Genomic DNA, 18,260 nt, shown 5'->3' on the forward strand with positions numbered 1-18,260 from the left:
ATTTACTAAAATGTTCCTAATAACAAATATCTTTAGTTAAATTATTATCGACTCTAAATTTTATCTCTACTAATAAATTTACTATAATACCCTTAATAACAAATGTTTAATTAAAATCAATTTTATCATAATTAAATTAGTGACTATGACAATGTAAAAGGAGCAGTGTTCATCTTAGATGATCCTCAACTAACTGAATGGCGGCATCTCTATTCTCCTAGCATTGTAATTACTTCCAAAGATGCAAAATCTGTGATCAATTATACACAAAGCAACAAAAATCTAAAATCCACCATCAATTTTCAACAAACATTTCTTGGAATCAAGCCATCACCAGTTGCTACACATTCTAGTTCAAGAGGAACTTTAACTAGTTTTCCATGGATCTTAAAACCTGATATAATGGCATCAGGAACTAGGGTTTTAGCTACTTATATTCCTCACAAAATAACAGCAACAATTGACACAAATGTCTTCCTATCAAGTCACTATAATATTCAATAAAAATTCAAAAATAGCAATATTTAAAGTAATTTCTTCAAAAATGGCAAAAGTTCCCTCGGTTGAAGTTGGAACACCATGTCGATCAGACTATTGTCCCTTAGAATGCTAAGGCCAGCCTTCATTCTATCATCATCGCTCAAACCAGGAACATCTCTCAACAGTGCCATTAGCTTCATTCTGCGCTCAGCTCCTTTCTCATGCTTAAAACAAGAAACCATATCAACTAAAACTGTGTGTTCTTGATAAGCACCTTTTATATCTCTCATTCATTCTACTACTATGTCAATCACTTCCTCACTTTTTCTCCCTCTTTTTCTTTTATTCTTTTCTATATATGAAGCACTAGGAGCAGCAGAAGCACCGGGAGCAACAGGAACACCAAGAGTTGGAGGCTCCTAAAAATTGAAAGCAACACCAGCAGGAACATTAGAAGATTATTCAATATTGATAGAAATGAAGAACAAGTAGCCTAACTGATTATATATGCTCTACACTTGAATATACAAGCATTATCTCTGCCTTGGCCAGCAAGACTAACAACATTAACTAACTAAACAGAACCTAATAGAATATTAACTACCATGATTCTAATTTTATTTGCATAATTACATTCATATCCTTTTTTTCTTTGTTATTATACTCCATAGAAATGAAGATCAGTATTTCTATCTAAATGCTCAACATGATGGGAATAGTTAAGGCTAGTCACAAGCATAGATTAAAGTAAATGAACTAATGAAGAATCACTCCAAAATCCAAGAAAATACACAGCAGTAGGATCAACAATAAGTGAATTTATGTACATGAATTAGAGTCAATTACTTACGTACTTGAGAATCAGCTTCATATTCCATTTCAGTCTCTTCCAAATTTACTTGGGTGTTTTCATTCACTTGCCGATCACTCAAGGTTGCTTCGTGCTCAGCCTCCATTGTAGCAACTGCTTGAGTTACATTTTCTGCATTGCCTCCTTGAGCCCTATCTCTACCAAATGCTATTCCCAACTCCTCAAAATATGAAAATGGTTTATTATAGAGGCCATTAGCATTAGGATGGGACTGAAATTAAAAGAAAATAAATAAGCAATTAATATTAAAAATCTTAAGATAAATAAATTTGTATTAAGAAAGTTATTTAGAATTTACACTCTTCCATTCATTGAAAATTTGTCGCTCCACCACAATCATTTTATCTTTGTCGTTCCAACCAAATCCACTCCCAGCTGTGCCCATCATCTCAACTATTGCAAAATATTGTCTTTTTAGCAATTTCACCCTTAATTCAATGTGTGGATTAGCCTAAACATAACAAAACAATTTAGAATTATTACTACTCTGTATATGACACCACAATTCATCCAAGAATAACTAAATATAGTGAATGTATGGAGCAGTAATAATCATTCAGTTTTTGAATAACCAACTTATTATGAATAAGGTAAAGTTTATATGTAAGTTGAATATAAAGTTTCTTTATTTAATTTAACACTGCAATTTTAAGACTACATATATGAACCAATTCGTAATAACACAACAACCCAACAACATAAAGATCACCAAAGTGCATCTATGAATTAAAATTATGCATTTATAAAAAGTTGACGATCATATAATTTGAATCTAAATCAATGATGATAATATAATATAATCGCATTCATAGATCATGCATGTTATCTAGTTCTGAAGGCATCCTTCTTAACATATCCTTGATTTTTCAATTTTGTCTAAATTATAATTTTTATATATTCAAACTAAATTCTTTCTGGTCCTTTCATCTCTATCCCATCATCAGCTTAAAAATAAATGACAGCAGTAAAGCATCTCAATATAGAAGCATAAAATATTTTGTAAACTATACAATTATAACACAAATATAGAATTATAAATAAAGAAAACAAGTATTATGTAAAAAAACTGTACCTTAAGATCACATCCAGGGATCTTTCATACATCATTTTTTTCAAATGTTTTCCATAACCGGATTTAAACGTGTCATTGTCACACTTTCAAGAAGTAGTTGCAAGCTCTACCAAACACTCAAACTAATTTTGCATCTTCGTGCGGCGTCCATTGACGCTTAGTTTGCTTTGAATTAGGTCGAGTATTCTCTTCCATTTTCTATAGAAGCAGAAAATAACACAAGACAATTTTTCATCATCTTAAAGCAAGGAATCACACAAGTATGAAAAGAACAGCAATTAACAAGTATTTCATAGAGGGGAAGAATTAATTAGGCCAAACATGAAATCTCAATCAATAATTTCTATACAAGTATAAAGGCAATGGAAATTTTAGTAAACCTATATAACTTAGTCAATCATGGTAAACTTCAAAGTCAGATTATAACTGTCTCTGAGGTTACTACCTACTATTATTAGAAAGTTGTTAATTAGTTATTCAATATTGTACTCTGAATATAGGAGTAATAAGTAATTTTGTATTTCCCTGAAGTTGTTGATTACACGAGTTTATGTTATTCATACTATGATTCTTAGGAAATACTAAAAAATCTTGAGTGAACAAATAAGTAGAATAGAATCAAAGCCACAAAATTTTGAACCCCTTAAAAAAGAGTAAAATATAAATTTACAAAAACTAAAATTTCAACGCGGTATTCACCAAGAAGGATAAAGGTATATAGAAGGATAAAGGTCTTTAAAGAAGTTCTCAACACTATCACTGATGCTGCAACCGGGGTAAGTAGGAGTGCTGCGGGCCAAAATGGTAAACTGATGAGGCTGAGGTTTGGATGAATAAGAAAAAGAAATTCTTCTTGAAGATATGTGTCTATATTCCTGGAAATTGAAAATAATGTTGACAAATGAATAATAAATTCAACTGTTGCTTCTCAGATAAACTATATCAACTTGCATACAACAATCAATGAATAAGACACAACTATTATCATGTTATTATTTTTCTTTTTTCTTTTTTCTTTTTTTAATATTCTATATACCAGCAAAAGAAATAAACAAATATTTATGCATCGCATATTCATCTTAAAATGTGTCTCTTGCTTCTCTGCATTTTGGAGGTTCAAAAATTGACTTAAAAAATCATCTTTGAGACATGTTATGTATGTCCCTATATTTCGAAAGTATATAAACTATCTGATAACTATGAGGATAGTGACAGTTTTAAGTTTTTGGTCTCTAACGTCTGTATCTTATTTGTGTTGGAACAGCAACCAAATGCTACCTAACCATGGGGATTTCTTCCATGAGCTACGAGATCATGGACTTACATAAAACAGTAGGAAGTAAATGAATCTAGGGACAAGATATATAGTAGAGAAATGGACCCACAACCTGAAATAAAAATGATAATAGGACAATAAATCTCACATAGATCCCAATACCATATTGCAAAGTAAGAAAAAATAAGTGCAGAGTAGATAAACTCTTCTATAAATAAAGTTCAGTTCTCTAAGGCCATATCTCAATTAAGGCAACAAAAGTATTGAGGTAGTATTCACCAGTTAGAGCCATTGTTTAAATTTGATATGGTGAAAACGGTAGTTTATTGATAATCATAGTCTGTAAAATTATAGTTAGTGTTTTAATTAATTTTTATGGAATAGCTGATTAGTGTTAAGCATAGTTAACAATAAAGAAAGACCAAAAGGAAACAGAAGACCAAAGTCCAAAGAGAAAGCACAGTATTCATTATTGACTACTTGGACAAATAACAAATATTAACAAATAGTTATGCCAATTATAAAAGCTTCTAACAAAACTAAAGAATACCACAACCAATAACCTTTTACACCATGGAAACCAGTTTTCAATATGAAACTAATGGTAATGCCATGGCTAATCAAATGTTCTTGAAACATCAAAGTAACAAAAAAGTTAGGCATCAGAACAAGACAAAGAAAGAAACATTAATAAATTCAAAAGATTAAAATTCAGCAATTATTATATAAGATTAAAAAAAACAGCAACAAACAGAAAGTGATCTTCAAGTTTTGTTCAAGAGCTGAAACTATACAACAGAAGCAGTTAATAAACCAGGCAGAAAACAAATTATCAAATCATCAAAATCGGTGACAACAAGCTTAAACTCTTTATTTGAGGCAAATCATCAAACACGATGTTTGCATGCAACATAATCACAGAGAGCATCTAAGGAATCAAGCAAAATAGAAAATAAATAATCAAATTAGCAGTCTATTGCAGAAAATTAGTGTAATATGATGTAGAAAGCATAAAAAAATCCAAACCTTAATGAGAGATTCGAAGAGAATTCAAAGAAAATTCGCAGAGAGAAGCAATGCGAACATGAACTCGAAGAAGAGAAGGAGACCAGTCTTCCGTTTAGGGTAACGGTGGTGCCGGCGCAGCTCCGGTGGCGGTGGCGTTGGTGAAGTCTCACTGATTTGGGGACAAAAACAAAGCTCTGCTAGGGTTTCGCCGTTTCCTTCTTCAGAGAGAAATGAAGAAGAAGCTGAAATCTGTATTAAATAGCAGGGGTAATTTAGTCTTTTTGTTTCATTATATACATTCCAATGGGATTGGAATAAAAGATAACCAGGGAAGAGATGGGAATTAAATTAGTGGGAATTCAATTTCTTGGAATAAAATATACCCAGGAATGATTTTTTAGATCTTGAACCAAACATGGAAATAAATTATTCCCATCTTAGAATTCCTGGGAATATACTTGCATTCCCTCCAACCATACACCCCCTTAGAGTATGGTTTAAATGTCAAACTCTAACTTGTTACCATTATTATAATGAACTGTAAATCACTTAAGAAACTCATTTCTTCATTCATTCAATCTCCTTGGCCAAGGTTTTATTCATCTTAGTCATTATAATCATAGAGCTCAAACTCTTTACTGAGAGTTGATAGATTCCTTATTGACTAATCATTAATTCTACAAGTATTTAAATCATATCCAATATCCATTCAACTAGCACTCTAGAGTATTAGGTGTCCGGAATCAAATTATAATAAATACATTGTTAATTACTATGATAGTCGCAGGTCAAAGGAAACTCTATTATCATGTTCATCTTGAGAATATCCTATTGACAAATATGTGGTAATTATAACCATTAGGAATTCTCAAATTGAGTCAGTTCAATGGTCATATCTCTATATTCACACCATCTATATATATAATTTAATAAATGAGATCTATTAATCTTCATCCAATGAAGACTATATATATATATATATATATATATATATATATATATATATATATATATATATATATATATATCTTTCTGAATTATTAATGTCTCTAAATTCAATCAAGGATATTATTATATTAACATTTTAATATAATAACAATATCAAATTATTTGACACATGATTGATTGAATTTTGGTCATATTATTTATTTCCAACAAAATTTCTCTCATATAGATATATTTTCATGATATTATTCACTCATTCTTAGAACTATAACCATTGGAAGATTCAAGATATGAAATTATAAAGAGCATAACTAAATAGCAAACACACAAAAATTAACAAACTTCTCATTCAAGAAATTCAAAATTAGCAAACGCACACAAAATCAGCAGTCAGTAGCATAACTAAATCAATAATTAGCAAGCTATCTATTAGATAAATTTAAGTCTTCCATTTAACAAATTGACAAATTCAAGTCTCATTATAAATTAATAAACCATGCAATTAGTCAATTACATTACATACATAGTATCATAAGATATAAGAGCTTACAAACACACAAAAAATTAACTAATTATTTTTAGCTAAATCATTCTAAACACATTACAAACTAAATTAACCAAATCACATTTTTTTTTATGAAAAACAGATTAAAAGCAAAAAAAAATTAACTAACCTGGACTTGGCATTCGATGACGGAATTGTACCTGGTGGTGGATAACGAAGTGTGTTGGACCAGGGGAAGAAGCTGGTGACGCAAAGACTGGCGAGCTGTCAGCGGTGAGAAGAAAAGTGGCTACAATGGAGGCGCAGAGAGAGAGAGAGAGAGAGAGAGAGAGAGAGAGAGAGAGAGAGAGAGAGAGAGAGAGAGAGAGAGAGAGAGAGAGAGAGAGAGAGAGAGAGAGAGAGAGAGAGAGAGAGAGAGAGAGAGAGAGAGAGAGAGAGAGAGAGAGAGAGAGGGTTGGCATTTTGAAATTTAGAGCTCACTACCAGCGGATAAATCCAACGGTAACTCGTTGTGGCTCACCAAAACGCAGCATTTCACTAAAATGGGTTTATCGGCAGATTGTTCCAACAATATATCCCACACTAATTTTCATGCCTATTTCCCCCTTTTTCCCTCCTAAGTATTACCGGCGAATTTACCGTCGAAAACGGAAATCCGCCAATAAGGATTTGACTAAACGAATTCCACATCAAAACTGTCGGTAAATCCGTAGGTAAAACTGACACTAATGTGCGATACTAAATCCGACGGTACTCAACATTTTTCTTGTAGTGACAGAGACGATTCTCCTCTGATGCGATGAAGACGGCATGATTCTGCATCTGTTGCGACAATTCAACTCGGACTAGGTGTTAGGCGCGCGACGACGACTCTGTGGTGACCTTAAGATGTTGTCCCTCCTAGTTGTCCTTTCGCCAAACCTAGAGAAGATGAAGAAGAGCTTTTTTTTTAATTATTTTTTTGGTTTTTCATATGTGTTTTTGTTTTTTTATGAAATGACCATGAGAGATTAGGGTTCATGAGGATTAACCGGAAGAATAATCACATGTATTTTGATATTTTTTGTAAATTATTTAAAATCTAAAAATATAAAATTAAAGTTAATAATTTTAAAATTTAATTAATTTTAAAAGATAGTTTTTATTATTATTAAAATATAAGGATATTTTAGTAAAAATAATGATATAATATATATTAAAAAATAAAAATTAAATACTAACATGAATATTTTAATTTATCCACATTTTTGTGGTATTAATACATATCAATTTATCATTATACCAAAACAAACACTTTTATTTTATTGCGTGTTTTATTTATTTATTTATTTTTCTTGATTTCTCTATTTAACTTCAACAACTAGAAAATAACGTCAAAAGATTCATTTCTTGTAAGAATTGTGGAATATATAATTGGGATCGATCAGGAAAATAATTCACTAAGAATTAGGAGCACAATTCATCATTTTAATTATCGTTCTAATATCTAAATGAATAAAAGTTAAATATATATATATTATTTTTTTAAAAAATAAAAATAAAAATTCAAAATTTTCGGTATTTAAAAATTAAAAAAATAAATTAAGACTTTAATTATTTTTTATTATTCTATTCATTTTTGTCTTTTCATCCTTGTGCATATATTCTTTATCAATTATAGTTCCAAAATACATATATATACAAGAATGAATTATACAAGGTTACGTCGAAATAAAAAAAATCAAAAGAATTATTGAAAAATAAAAAAGTCTTATTGATATTAAAAATATTAATTCTTAGTATTTTATTAAAAGTATTTGCTACGGTACAATGATAAATTCATACGTACCGATACGTTAAAAATATAGACAAATAGTAACAAGTCACGTGGAATTTATTTTTCACATCAGTATTTAATTTTTTCTTTTCTAAATATATATTATATCACCACTTTTACTAATACACCCCTTTTAATTAAATAAAAATAAAAATATTTTTTAATTTAATTTTATAAAAAAGTCTTAGACATTCCTACTTTATTTGATTAGACAAAAAGACCCTTTTAAATTAATAAAATTTTAGAATTCAATTAATCCTAATTTTATAGTTTCAAACAATTTAAACAACAAAACAAAAATATATTAAAAAAAAATCAAAAATTAATCGTTCTTCATCTTCTCCATTTCCCCTAATCATTCGGGTCCCCCTCTAAAACAAAGTAAAACATATCAATAAAACTAAAAATCAATTGTTCTTTATCTTCTCCAATTTCCCTAATAATCAGAACCCCTATCAACCTCACAATGCGACTCGTCAGTTTTCTTAGCAAGGTCGAAACCATACTCATAATCAGTGGAGTCAAAACTATCCTCAACAGAGACCAACACCACCACCCACATCCCAAAATCAGAATTTTTAGCCACCCCATTACCAAAATCAATGGAACAATCCGAACCAGGGTAACCCTAACCAATGGAACCTAGGAATCAAGACTATCCACAACCTCCCCAATTTCGAAACCCTAACCAGTTCAACCCACAAGGTTCTCTACCAGGGCAAGCTCACGTTCCCGTAGCTCTTCCTTCTCCTCCTCCTCCTCCTCCTCCTTTGCCAACCCCTTCAATTGTTGATTTGAGACGTGTGTGCCAGGAGGGGAGGGTTAAGGAAGCAATTGAGTTGATGGAAAAAGGGGTGAAAACCGATGCTTCTTACTTTCATTTGCTCTTTGATTTTTGTACACGATTATTTTCTGCAATCAACTTGCAGGAGTGATCTCAATTTAAACAACAAGATCATTAAAATGTATGGGAATTGTAAGAGCATGACTGATGCACGAAGGGTGTTTGATCATATGCCCAACAGGAATATGGATTCTTGGCACTTGATGTTGCACGGTTATGCCAATAGCACAATAAGGGATGATGCCTTGCAGCTGTTTGATCAAATGAATGAGTCTGGTTTGAAAATTTTGTCGGAGACTTTTGCCGTTTTAGTTTGGAATTTTTACTGTTTTGCTTCAGAAGGGGGACGAATGATATTAGGGGAATTGGAGAAGATGAAGAACGATTGATTTTTAGTTTTATTGATATGTTTTGCTTTGCTTTAGAAGGGGACACGAATGATTAAGAGAATTGGAGAAAATGAAGAAGATTGATTTTTGTTTTTTTTTTAATATGTTTTTGTTTTATTGTTTAAATTATTTGAAACTATAAAATTAGGATTAATTGAATTCTAAAATTTGATTAATTTAAAAGGGTATTTTTGTCTAATCAAATAAAGTAAGGATGTTTAAGACTTTTTATAAAATTAAATTAAAAATATATTTTTATTTTTATTTAATTAAAAGAGGTGTATTAGTAAAAGTAGTGATATAATATATATTTAAAAAAGAAAAAATTAAATATTAATGTAAAAAATAAATTTCATGTGGCTTGTTACTATTTGTCTATATTTTTAACATATAGGTACGTATGAATTTATTATCGTATCGTAGCAAATACCTTTATTAAAAATATCCTTATATTTGTAAAAATTGTTCTAAATTAATAAAAGATCTTGTTACCATATGTTTTAAGAAGATATATATCTTAGGAGTACTTTAAACAAAATAATAAATATAGACAACAAAAAAATAAAATAATAAATATAAAATATTAACTTTTAATTAATCGATATTAGTCATTTTTATTATAAAATTATTTTTTAACTTTTATTTTAGAGAACTTAAGAGGGTTTCGTGTATAAAAGTTAGGATTAAAATAAAAAAAATAACTGATATTATATTGATTGGAAAAAATTACTTCTTTTGAACTCTAAAAGAAATGTATGATTAAAAGTTATTAACCATATAAATTATTTTATTATATTCTTGAAATATACCTTAAAGCTAAATCCATTAACAAAATCAAAATAAAGTCACAAATATTTTTTCAATTCCAAAAAAGTAAAAATTCAGACGAAGATATCAAAATTTAGCTTCTCGTTAAATTTAAATATTGACATGCTTTTACAGACAATTCAAAGGAAAAAGGTTTGATTTATCTTTAAGGAACACTTCTCAATAGATTTATTTCTTCCTTTCTATTAATTTAACTGTCTCAAATAATTTTTTTACTTTAATAAACTAAAAATAGATTTTCTGAACTTTTTTTAACAAATCTTATAAAACGTAATATTACACTATACAAAATTTAAATAGAACAAAAAGAATTATAAAAATAAGAACTTATATAATGAGTTTGCTGAACTTTTAAAGAATTTTTTTTAAGTAATTTTTTTAAAAAAATAAAAATAATTTGATATTTAGATATCTCATATAAAAATATAATTTTATCTATTAATTATCTTTACAGATACAACAATGTAAACATATTTTTGTTTATTTATTATGTTAAAACATATTTTTTAAAAATAAAAAAGATTTTTTTAAAAAAAATTGTAGTTTTTAAAAAATATATTTTTTATTTTTTTATATTTTTATTTTTATTATTAAAAATTTAAAAAATATATTTAAAAATAAAAAATATATTTTTTACTAATTTTTTTAACGACTTAATAGTACATATACATAAAAATTTAATAGATTAAATTATTAAAATGGTACCTAAAAATTCACATTATCAATAAAAATAACTCCAAAAAATATTAGAGAACTAAATCTCTAAAAAATTAAAAAATACAACAAAAAAACTAGATATTAAATATATATTTAAAAAAAAATTTTAAAAATTATATTTTGATACAATTTTTTTTTGTAAGCATTTCATTCTCAAAATTTAATAATTTTATATTAATTTATTTTTTTATTTTTTTATTGCGAATGACCAAATTTTTTAAAAAATAAAAAATTTTAGGCTATGTTTATTTTCTTGAATTAAGATTGAGATTTGGGCTGAGATTAAATATTATGTTTAGTGATTAGCAATTAGAACTAAAATTTCAGTAACAAGAAATAACATTTCACTCAAGTATTTTTAGAAAATAGTGACTAAAATTTCAAAAAATAGAGGCTAAAACTTTTAACATTTTTTTTTAAAAATATTTTTATTTAATTTTTTAAATTTCATATTTATCTCTTAATCTCAATATTTATCTAAAACTAAACATAATACTGAGACATAATTTAATATTGTATATTTTATTCTAAACACATTAGAAAGACTAAATTTAAGTCTCTATTAATCTTTGTCTTTCAGTCTTTATCTCTTTTCTAAATGTAACATGAGAAATCAAATTTTTCTCTGAATTTTTTTTTACATATTTTAAATATTTACTCAATTATTATCACAAAAATTTAGATCAGATAGATAAATCATTTATTAAATATAATTTTTTTAATTACTTAAAAAAGATAATATTTAATTATTATTTTTATCATATTTTTAAATTATTTAAAAATTAATTTATTATTAACATTTTTTAGAGATTTTTTTGAGAAACTGAATTAGTAATTAGCTCAACTTAAGAATGCCTAAAGAAGCTTGGTATAAAATGAGAGAGAAAACAATACTTCTCCGACGAAGAAAACAAGTCGGGGCTATGTTTGTAGACAGAAATGGACACATGTTGAGCGCTTAGATGTCCGTGACACAGCAACACTTACCCCCATGTCATGCTTAACAACCGCTGCCATTTATTACATTTTAGATTTTACCACCATTGACCATCCCATTCTTTTCTTTCCACTTTTATCCTCTCCAATCTCCATCCACCTTCTATCCATCTTCTATCGTTTACTATTTATTATTATTACTACTCACCACCACTCACCCTGAGCTGCTACTAACTAGTAGTAAGTACTGGTAAGTAAGTAACTATACACCAGGCTCCAACCCCACTCTTTCTTTCAAAGACTCGTGTTTTTCAACACCCCGTTTTCTACGTTACTCCATTCAACGGGTTTAATTTTTCTTTCTCATTTTCCAACAACATGTTTCTTTCCATTTCCTAAGGTTCGCTCTAATGCTCTATACTCTACTATAATTTTATATGTTTATATAATCTATTTCTATTTATTTATTTATTATATTTTTTTTCACAACCTTTGTCCGTTTGGCATTGTCTGTTTCCACTTTCCATCTCCAACAATTTTTATTTTTATTTTTATTCTTCATGTGTGTCAAAATTTGAACACAAGATTCTCTTAAGACTTCGTTCCCAGTTGTCCTTTGTTCCTACGGGGATTGAAACCAGTACATTGCGCTATACAGGTTAGAATTTAGAAAACCATACTTGTAATGCTGTAATGGCGTTCTAATATTTTTTCTTTTGATCGAAGGTACTTCTTTGGTTTTTATATTCTTCTGTTTGTTTAATTTGCGTGTGATAATGTGTTCCCCGGGAGAGTTGTCTTGCAAAGCGCACATTCAGAAACTAACCGTTACTCTCATTTCTTTGGTTTGATAGTGACTCAGATTTGAAGATGAAGTACATTAATTAAAAATCAGCAACAATGCAAAAATTTTGTTTTTAACCCCAAAACCTCCTCATTCTGTTGTGTTTTATTGTTTATTTTTAAGTACTATTGTTTGGTTAAAATCAAGTACTCCTTTTTATCCCTTTTCTTTTACGTTTTTGATGCTATTCTCTGGCTTGTAGGGGTTTGCATTATTTTTGGAGGGTTTTGATTGTGTAAGAGTAATAGAGTGATGGATGGTAGAAGGCATTCAGTTGATATTCCAATTTCCAAAACTCTTGTGGCACTGAGGAGGGTGAGGTCACTGAGGGATCCATCAACTAACTGCATTAACAAGCTCTCTCCTTTGATTGACAATGTTCAATGGGAAAACGGTTCCAATAATGGGATTTCGCTGCACTTCCTCGAAGCTTCTCATGCATGCGGTTCTAGTGATAACAATGATGGTTTTAGATCAAAGACTTTAGAATTCAAGGGACATAGAGAGCAGGATACTGCTGATTTTGAGCTGAATTGTGGCCTTTTGAACTCTAAGAGGAACTATCATGGGATATCCTGCCAGGAAACAAAGCGAGACGACGAGCTAGTTTATTCTAATGCTTATCAGCAAGGCATTGTTGGGAATAAATCACCGAGTGAAAGCTGTAGCAGCAACTATGGAGGTAGAGGGTTGGATCTGGCTGGCATGGTGCCGTCTGTTAATCATTTGAGGGACGGGGAATTGTGCTATTTATCTTCGCAGTTAGGGAGGGTAGATAACTTGAAGCAAACCCGAAAGTCGCAGCGCAGGACTACAAAAGTTAAACCATCTGAAGCGACAGGTGATACTGTGAGCCATGTAGGTAGTCCACACCTTTCTTTTGGTGATGCTCTCTCAGCTCATAGTGCTTCAGTACGAATAACTCAAGATGCTTTGGATAATCTACATGGATGTGGAATAAGCTGTTGTTGGTCAAAATCACCAAGATTTAGAGAATCAAATCATTATTCTGAAGTAGAAGATCTTCCTTTGTTATTGCAGCAAGCTAATGAGACTGATCTTTATGGATGCAGAAGCACAAGAAACGTAGGTGGCGGAGATAGTCCAAATTTGGAAACTCCAAGAAGTTTATCAATGAAATTTAAGCCAAAATCTTTTGGTGATTTGGTGGGGCAAAATGTGGTTGGAAGGTCACTTATGGGGGCCATTTCCAGTGGAAGGATAACATCATTTTACCTTTTCCATGGTCCCCGTGGTACCGGAAAGACATCTGCGTCTAGGATATTTTCTGCGGCATTAAATTGCCTATCCCTTGAGGTGCAAAGGCCATGTGGTATGTGTAAAGAGTGTATTTCGCTCTTTTCTGGAAGAAGTAAAGATGTTAAGGAAGTGGATTCCTTGAGAATCAACCATGTAGACAAGGTTAAGTCCCTAATTAAGAGTGCTTGTATTCCTCCGGTTTCGTCACGCTTTAAGGTGTACATTATCGATGAGTGCCAGTTCTTGAACGGGGAAACATGGGCTACTCTTTTGAATAGCCTAGATAATGTTTCTCAATATGTGGTTTTTGTGATGATCACTCCTGATTTGGATAACCTTCCTCGAAGTGTGGTTTCCCGGGCTCAGAGGTATCACTTTCCAAAGATTAAAGATGTTGATATCGCGAGCAGATTAGAAAAAATCTGTGTTGAAGAAGGTCTTGATTTTGAACAAGTTGCTTTGGATTTTATTGCTGCTAAATCTTGTGGTTCTCTTAGAGATGCAGAAATGATGCTTGATCAGCTGAGTTTGCTTGGTAAAAAAATCACACTTACCTTAGCCCATGAGCTCGTAAGTATCATGCTTTGTTCCATACATGTATGTTTTTCAAACTTTCTTCATTTTTCCTGAGACCTTTGTTGTTCTGCAGACTGGTGTCGTTTCAGATGATGAATTGCTTGACTTGTTGGACCTGGCTTTGTCATCTGACACTTCAAATACAGTTATAAGAGCCCGGGAGCTGATGAGATCGCGGATAGATCCATTACAACTTGTTTCACAGCTTGCAAATCTTATTATGGACATTCTTGCAGGGAAGTCTGAAGTCGGTGATTCCGAAATCAGAAGAAGATTCTTGATTAGACAAACCTGTTAGTGCTTTAAGAGTATAATTATTAGCTTTGAGTGTGTATATTGGCTGTTTAACTTTTAATGCCATTAATGCCTGTGCTTCCCATTGAGAACTCTATGCTGCTCATTATCTTATTTCTACGGTCTCTGACGGGGTGTTTTCTTCGTTTTAGCTGAAGCAGACATGCAGAAATTGAGTCATGCGTTAAAAGTACTTTCAGAAACAGAGAAGCAATTGAGAATTTCAAAGAATCAAAGAACATGGTTCACAGCAGCGCTTCTACAATTAAGTGCCGAAGAATATCCACCTGCTGATGCAACTGATGACAAGTTGTATTTGAAAGGTGCTACCAATAGAGGTGAGCTTGACTTTTCCCTTCCTTATATGGTGTTGGCAAAATTGGAGTGGTTTCATATTGTTGAACTTTCTTCTCTAAGATTGTCTTCAAATGGATACAGATGGTGATTTCTGTAGTACTTCATCAACAGGGGAGAGCTTGAAGAATAATGCTACAGGTCAATGTGATGAAAAGTCATATAGATTAGGATTGCAAGAGGATCAGAAAAGAACTTTGGATTCCATATGGTATAAAGCTACAGAGATATGCCAATCAAGCCGGCTCAAGGCTTTTCTCAGGAAGCAGGGAAAGTTATCTTCGCTTTGTGTCAATCAAGGTACATTTGCACTCATGTAGCTACGATTTCTTTTTCCAACCATCTTCAAAATTTATGGCATCATATTGTAATCTCTTCCTACTATGTGGTTAGTTTCTTTTATGTTTGTTTATGTAGAAAGTTTAAGCTTTTTTTTCTTTACCATATCTTGATAATATGCTTCTATAATGCTTGAATATACTATGTTATATGGATTACATATTTCCCAGTACTGTCATTATTTATTCTGCTTTAATGTTTAAAGAAAAGAGAATTATTCTTGTCTATTATGAGATGTAAATTCCATAGTAAATTGCATACTAATTAATGAATGGAGAATGTTCCAATTTTCAGGCCTTGCAGCTGCTGAGTTGGAATTCCACCGTCGTGACAGTGTAGCTAGAGCCGAGAAGTCGTGGAAACTGATTGCAAGTTACCTGCAGATCATATTGGGTTGCAACATTGAGCTCAGGATCAATTACGTACCTTGTGCCACAGCTTCTAGGTATGCCAGACTAAAGAGGTCATCTTTCAATTTCTTTAATTGTTCCCGAAGAATTCTACGGAAATCGATGCCTTCTGACGACCAAGGAAGCGAATCAGACTATGCTGATCAAACTTCTGAGAAGCCTATGATGAAAGATCAGACTCTAACTTGTTCCTCTGAGTTTGGTTCTCGGGTGCCACTACCTGATGTTGTAGCAGCTTTGAGAAGTTGCGAAGGTAATCTGCTAAGCTCGGGGAAAACATTCTTGAATATGTCTACTCAAGAGACTCCAAGGAATTCATGTTCTAGAGCTGATTCTCTTAAGGAAGAGGAATGCAATCAGGCCCATTTACCTTCGTCAAACATCGATTTAGACTATCAATCTAAGTGTTTTCCTCGAACCTTCTGGCTTCATAAGAAATTCTGTTCATCGCATGCATCGGAACAGAAGGATTTTGTTTTCTCAAGCCACTATGTTTATCCCCCACAACTCTAACAACTGTGTCAAGCCGCCAAGGAAAAGTACGTTTCGCATCTTAATCATCATATATTCCTTAAATCATCATTTTGGATCTTAGTAACGGACTGCAAAACTGCATGAATTATATAGTGCCAGACTGCCAGGGCTGCTGTTTACTTTGCTAAACTTTCTGACACTGAATATTAATCTAGTTTTATCTGTGGTAGTTCGATAGAATCAGCTAAAAGTTACATTCAAGATGGAGCTGATTTTAAATGTTGATATAATATGTTCATCTTATTCACCAGTGTTCTGCATAAAGTAAGAAAGTCATTTGGGCTGTAGAACATTGTAACTTTCCTATGGAAAATAATATTCTTTTATTTTTGTTTCCTTGAATATTTTCTTTAGTGACATGATAGTTGTACTCTACTATAGTCCAGTTACTTAATGTGTAAACAACTATCATTCTTCCATACAAGGTATTACATAAACTAGAAGATTCTTTTTGATCGGAAAGTGACGAAGGAAATCTTAGAAAGAGAAGAGAGTTGTTTTCCTTCTTAACTATGTTCTCTAACGAAAACTATTATTGCTTAAATCCTGAAATTTTTGTAAGGATGTTGGGTAAATTTTTGGCTGCGATTTTTCTGAAACACTTATAAAAAATCTGCTCTCTTTTTCAGCCAAAACTATTCATTCAAATTTACTCTGGAGGACCCTGCAACACTCAAGGAAGGTATGGATGGTTTGGAAAAATGTTTGGATTTCAGGGTTTTTTAGAATGTTCATTCTTCTGTTGTTAAGGTTATGGTTTGAGTTCATGATCTATGCTAGCTATGATAGTTAAGAAACAAACCAGTTAGTTATCGTAGTTATGATTTTGATAGCTTTCGTATACAGCTAGCACCTCATTCCATGCATCATACTTGCATAGAAACTCATCACAGTTAAACTCCATACACAATTTCATGAATCAAACAATGCGAGTGCATCTTATCATAAATGTGGTGCATTCTTTTGCCCATTTTCCCCTATATTCTCACGGTTAAGTGTTCTCTTTTTCAGGCACGGATATGGTACTCAAGCAACAAAACTCGGACACCGCGACCGAGTAACTGAAGAGTTTATCACCTTGCAGCAAGAGCTTCCTTGCGTTGCATATCTTGGAAAATTTTGTGAGTAGCGATACACATTGCGAAGAGCACAGGGTGAAGTTAATGCAACACAAGTAGATAGATAGCTAAGTTTCCTATTCATTAGGATTGTTACATATCTCCTCATCTATTTTCTATCTGATCTATTTGCTTCAATTTAAAAACCTATATAAGGTTGGCATACACGTATCATTAATAAGTAATAACAACTTAATTTCTTTATCTATTGTTGCTATGCTTTCATAGTTTGGGGAAATAGGAAAGTGAAAAATTTGTTGGAGACTTCTATGTACATTGGGGATCTTTGCAAATTCGCATAATGCCTGAGCCATCACATTGAATTAAAGTTTAAACTTTATAGTCCATGCTATGATGAGGTATTTTGTCAACTCCATTAAATAAAATTAACCCCAAGTCCATAAAAAAGAATTAGACAGATTGATTCCTTGGGCGGTTGGGCCTTAGAAAGGAAAACACAATTGTCGGTCATCCAATAATCAAAATCCCTATACTTTGTCGATAGAATAGTAGTTTTTCTTTTTCGATTTAGATGAGGGAGTACTGAATGCGTGAGATTGAAAGTTGCTATAATTAGGCTGGATTATGTTTTTTGGTGGAGATAAATAGGATGGATTTATTAACGAATACGAAAAGGTTATTGGTGACTGATGTCATTTTTTTTTTGGTGATTGGCTGATGTTACTTTTATTTTGACTTAAGGGTGGAAATGGGTTAGTTCTTTTTAGGCTTCGAGTTAATAGCTTTGAAAAAGGAAAACACAGCTACACTCTTCGGGGTTGAAGAACCACTGAACTATCAGCAAAAAGTGATAACCTCACGACTCCAGGAGCGTGTTCAAAGA

At 31.4% G+C, this 18,260-nt stretch overlaps 2 protein-coding genes across 7 annotated transcripts; one reads left to right on the forward strand and one right to left on the reverse strand.

Annotated features, from left to right (window-relative positions):
• Positions 1–244: 244 nt before the first annotated feature.
• On the reverse strand, positions 245–4,935 carry LOC107615751 (uncharacterized). Of its 5 annotated transcripts, none has more exons than XM_088503297.1 (6): positions 4,726–4,935; positions 3,123–3,298; positions 2,424–2,621; positions 1,650–1,802; positions 1,335–1,562; positions 245–899 (listed from the first exon to the last, which is right to left on the reverse strand). In XM_088503297.1, exons 4-6 carry the CDS (start codon positions 1,737–1,739, stop codon positions 771–773), a joined length of 447 nt encoding a protein of 148 aa, XP_088359423.1. In that variant the 5' UTR covers positions 1,740–1,802; positions 2,424–2,621; positions 3,123–3,298; positions 4,726–4,935; the 3' UTR covers positions 245–770. The 5 variants fall into 5 exon arrangements, with proteins under 5 accessions (XP_088359423.1, XP_088359422.1, XP_088359424.1 ...); XM_088503296.1 differs by having other exon boundaries at positions 1,650–1,744; positions 4,726–4,928; XM_088503298.1 differs by lacking the exon at positions 3,123–3,298.
• Positions 4,936–11,910: 6,975 nt separating this feature from the next.
• Positions 11,911–17,678, forward strand: LOC107630973 (AAA-type ATPase family protein). Of its 2 annotated transcripts, none has more exons than XM_016334272.3 (8): positions 11,911–12,087; positions 12,734–14,361; positions 14,441–14,660; positions 14,814–14,999; positions 15,100–15,315; positions 15,649–16,303; positions 16,928–16,980; positions 17,310–17,678. In XM_016334272.3, the coding sequence occupies exons 2-6, from the start codon at positions 12,784–12,786 to the stop codon at positions 16,275–16,277; spliced, it is 2,829 nt and encodes a 942-aa protein (XP_016189758.1). In that variant the 5' UTR covers positions 11,911–12,087; positions 12,734–12,783; the 3' UTR covers positions 16,278–16,303; positions 16,928–16,980; positions 17,310–17,678. The 2 variants fall into 2 exon arrangements, with proteins under 2 accessions (XP_016189758.1, XP_020977651.1); XM_021121992.2 differs by lacking the exon at positions 11,911–12,087 and adding an exon at positions 12,224–12,345.
• The last annotated feature ends 582 nt before the right edge of the window (positions 17,679–18,260 follow it).

Source organism: Arachis ipaensis, chromosome B1, assembly GCF_059453495.1.
Source record: "Arachis ipaensis isolate K30076 ecotype BB chromosome B1, ASM5945349v1, whole genome shotgun sequence".
In the NCBI taxonomy this organism is placed as follows: Eukaryota; Viridiplantae; Streptophyta; class Magnoliopsida; order Fabales; family Fabaceae; genus Arachis; species Arachis ipaensis.

Bases quoted from the DNA above. Each gene is read 5' to 3' on its own strand.
- LOC107615751 (XM_088503298.1), bottom strand. From the start codon at position 1,739: ATGATGGGCACAGCTGGGAGTGGATTTGGTTGGAACGACAAAGATAAA. The intron at 1,563-1,649 runs GTAAATTCTAAA...TTTTAATTTCAG, and splicing joins TTTTCAATGAATGGAAGAGT to TCCCATCCTAATGCTAATGG. The intron at 900-1,334 runs GTACGTAAGTAA...TTCAATTTTTAG, and splicing joins AATATGAAGCTGATTCTCAA to GAGCCTCCAACTCTTGGTGT.
- LOC107630973 (XM_016334272.3), top strand. From the start codon at position 12,784: ATGGATGGTAGAAGGCATTCAGTTGATATTCCAATTTCCAAAACTCTT. The intron at 14,362-14,440 runs GTAAGTATCATG...GTTGTTCTGCAG, and splicing joins TTACCTTAGCCCATGAGCTC to ACTGGTGTCGTTTCAGATGA. The intron at 14,661-14,813 runs GTTAGTGCTTTA...TCTTCGTTTTAG, and splicing joins ATTCTTGATTAGACAAACCT to CTGAAGCAGACATGCAGAAA.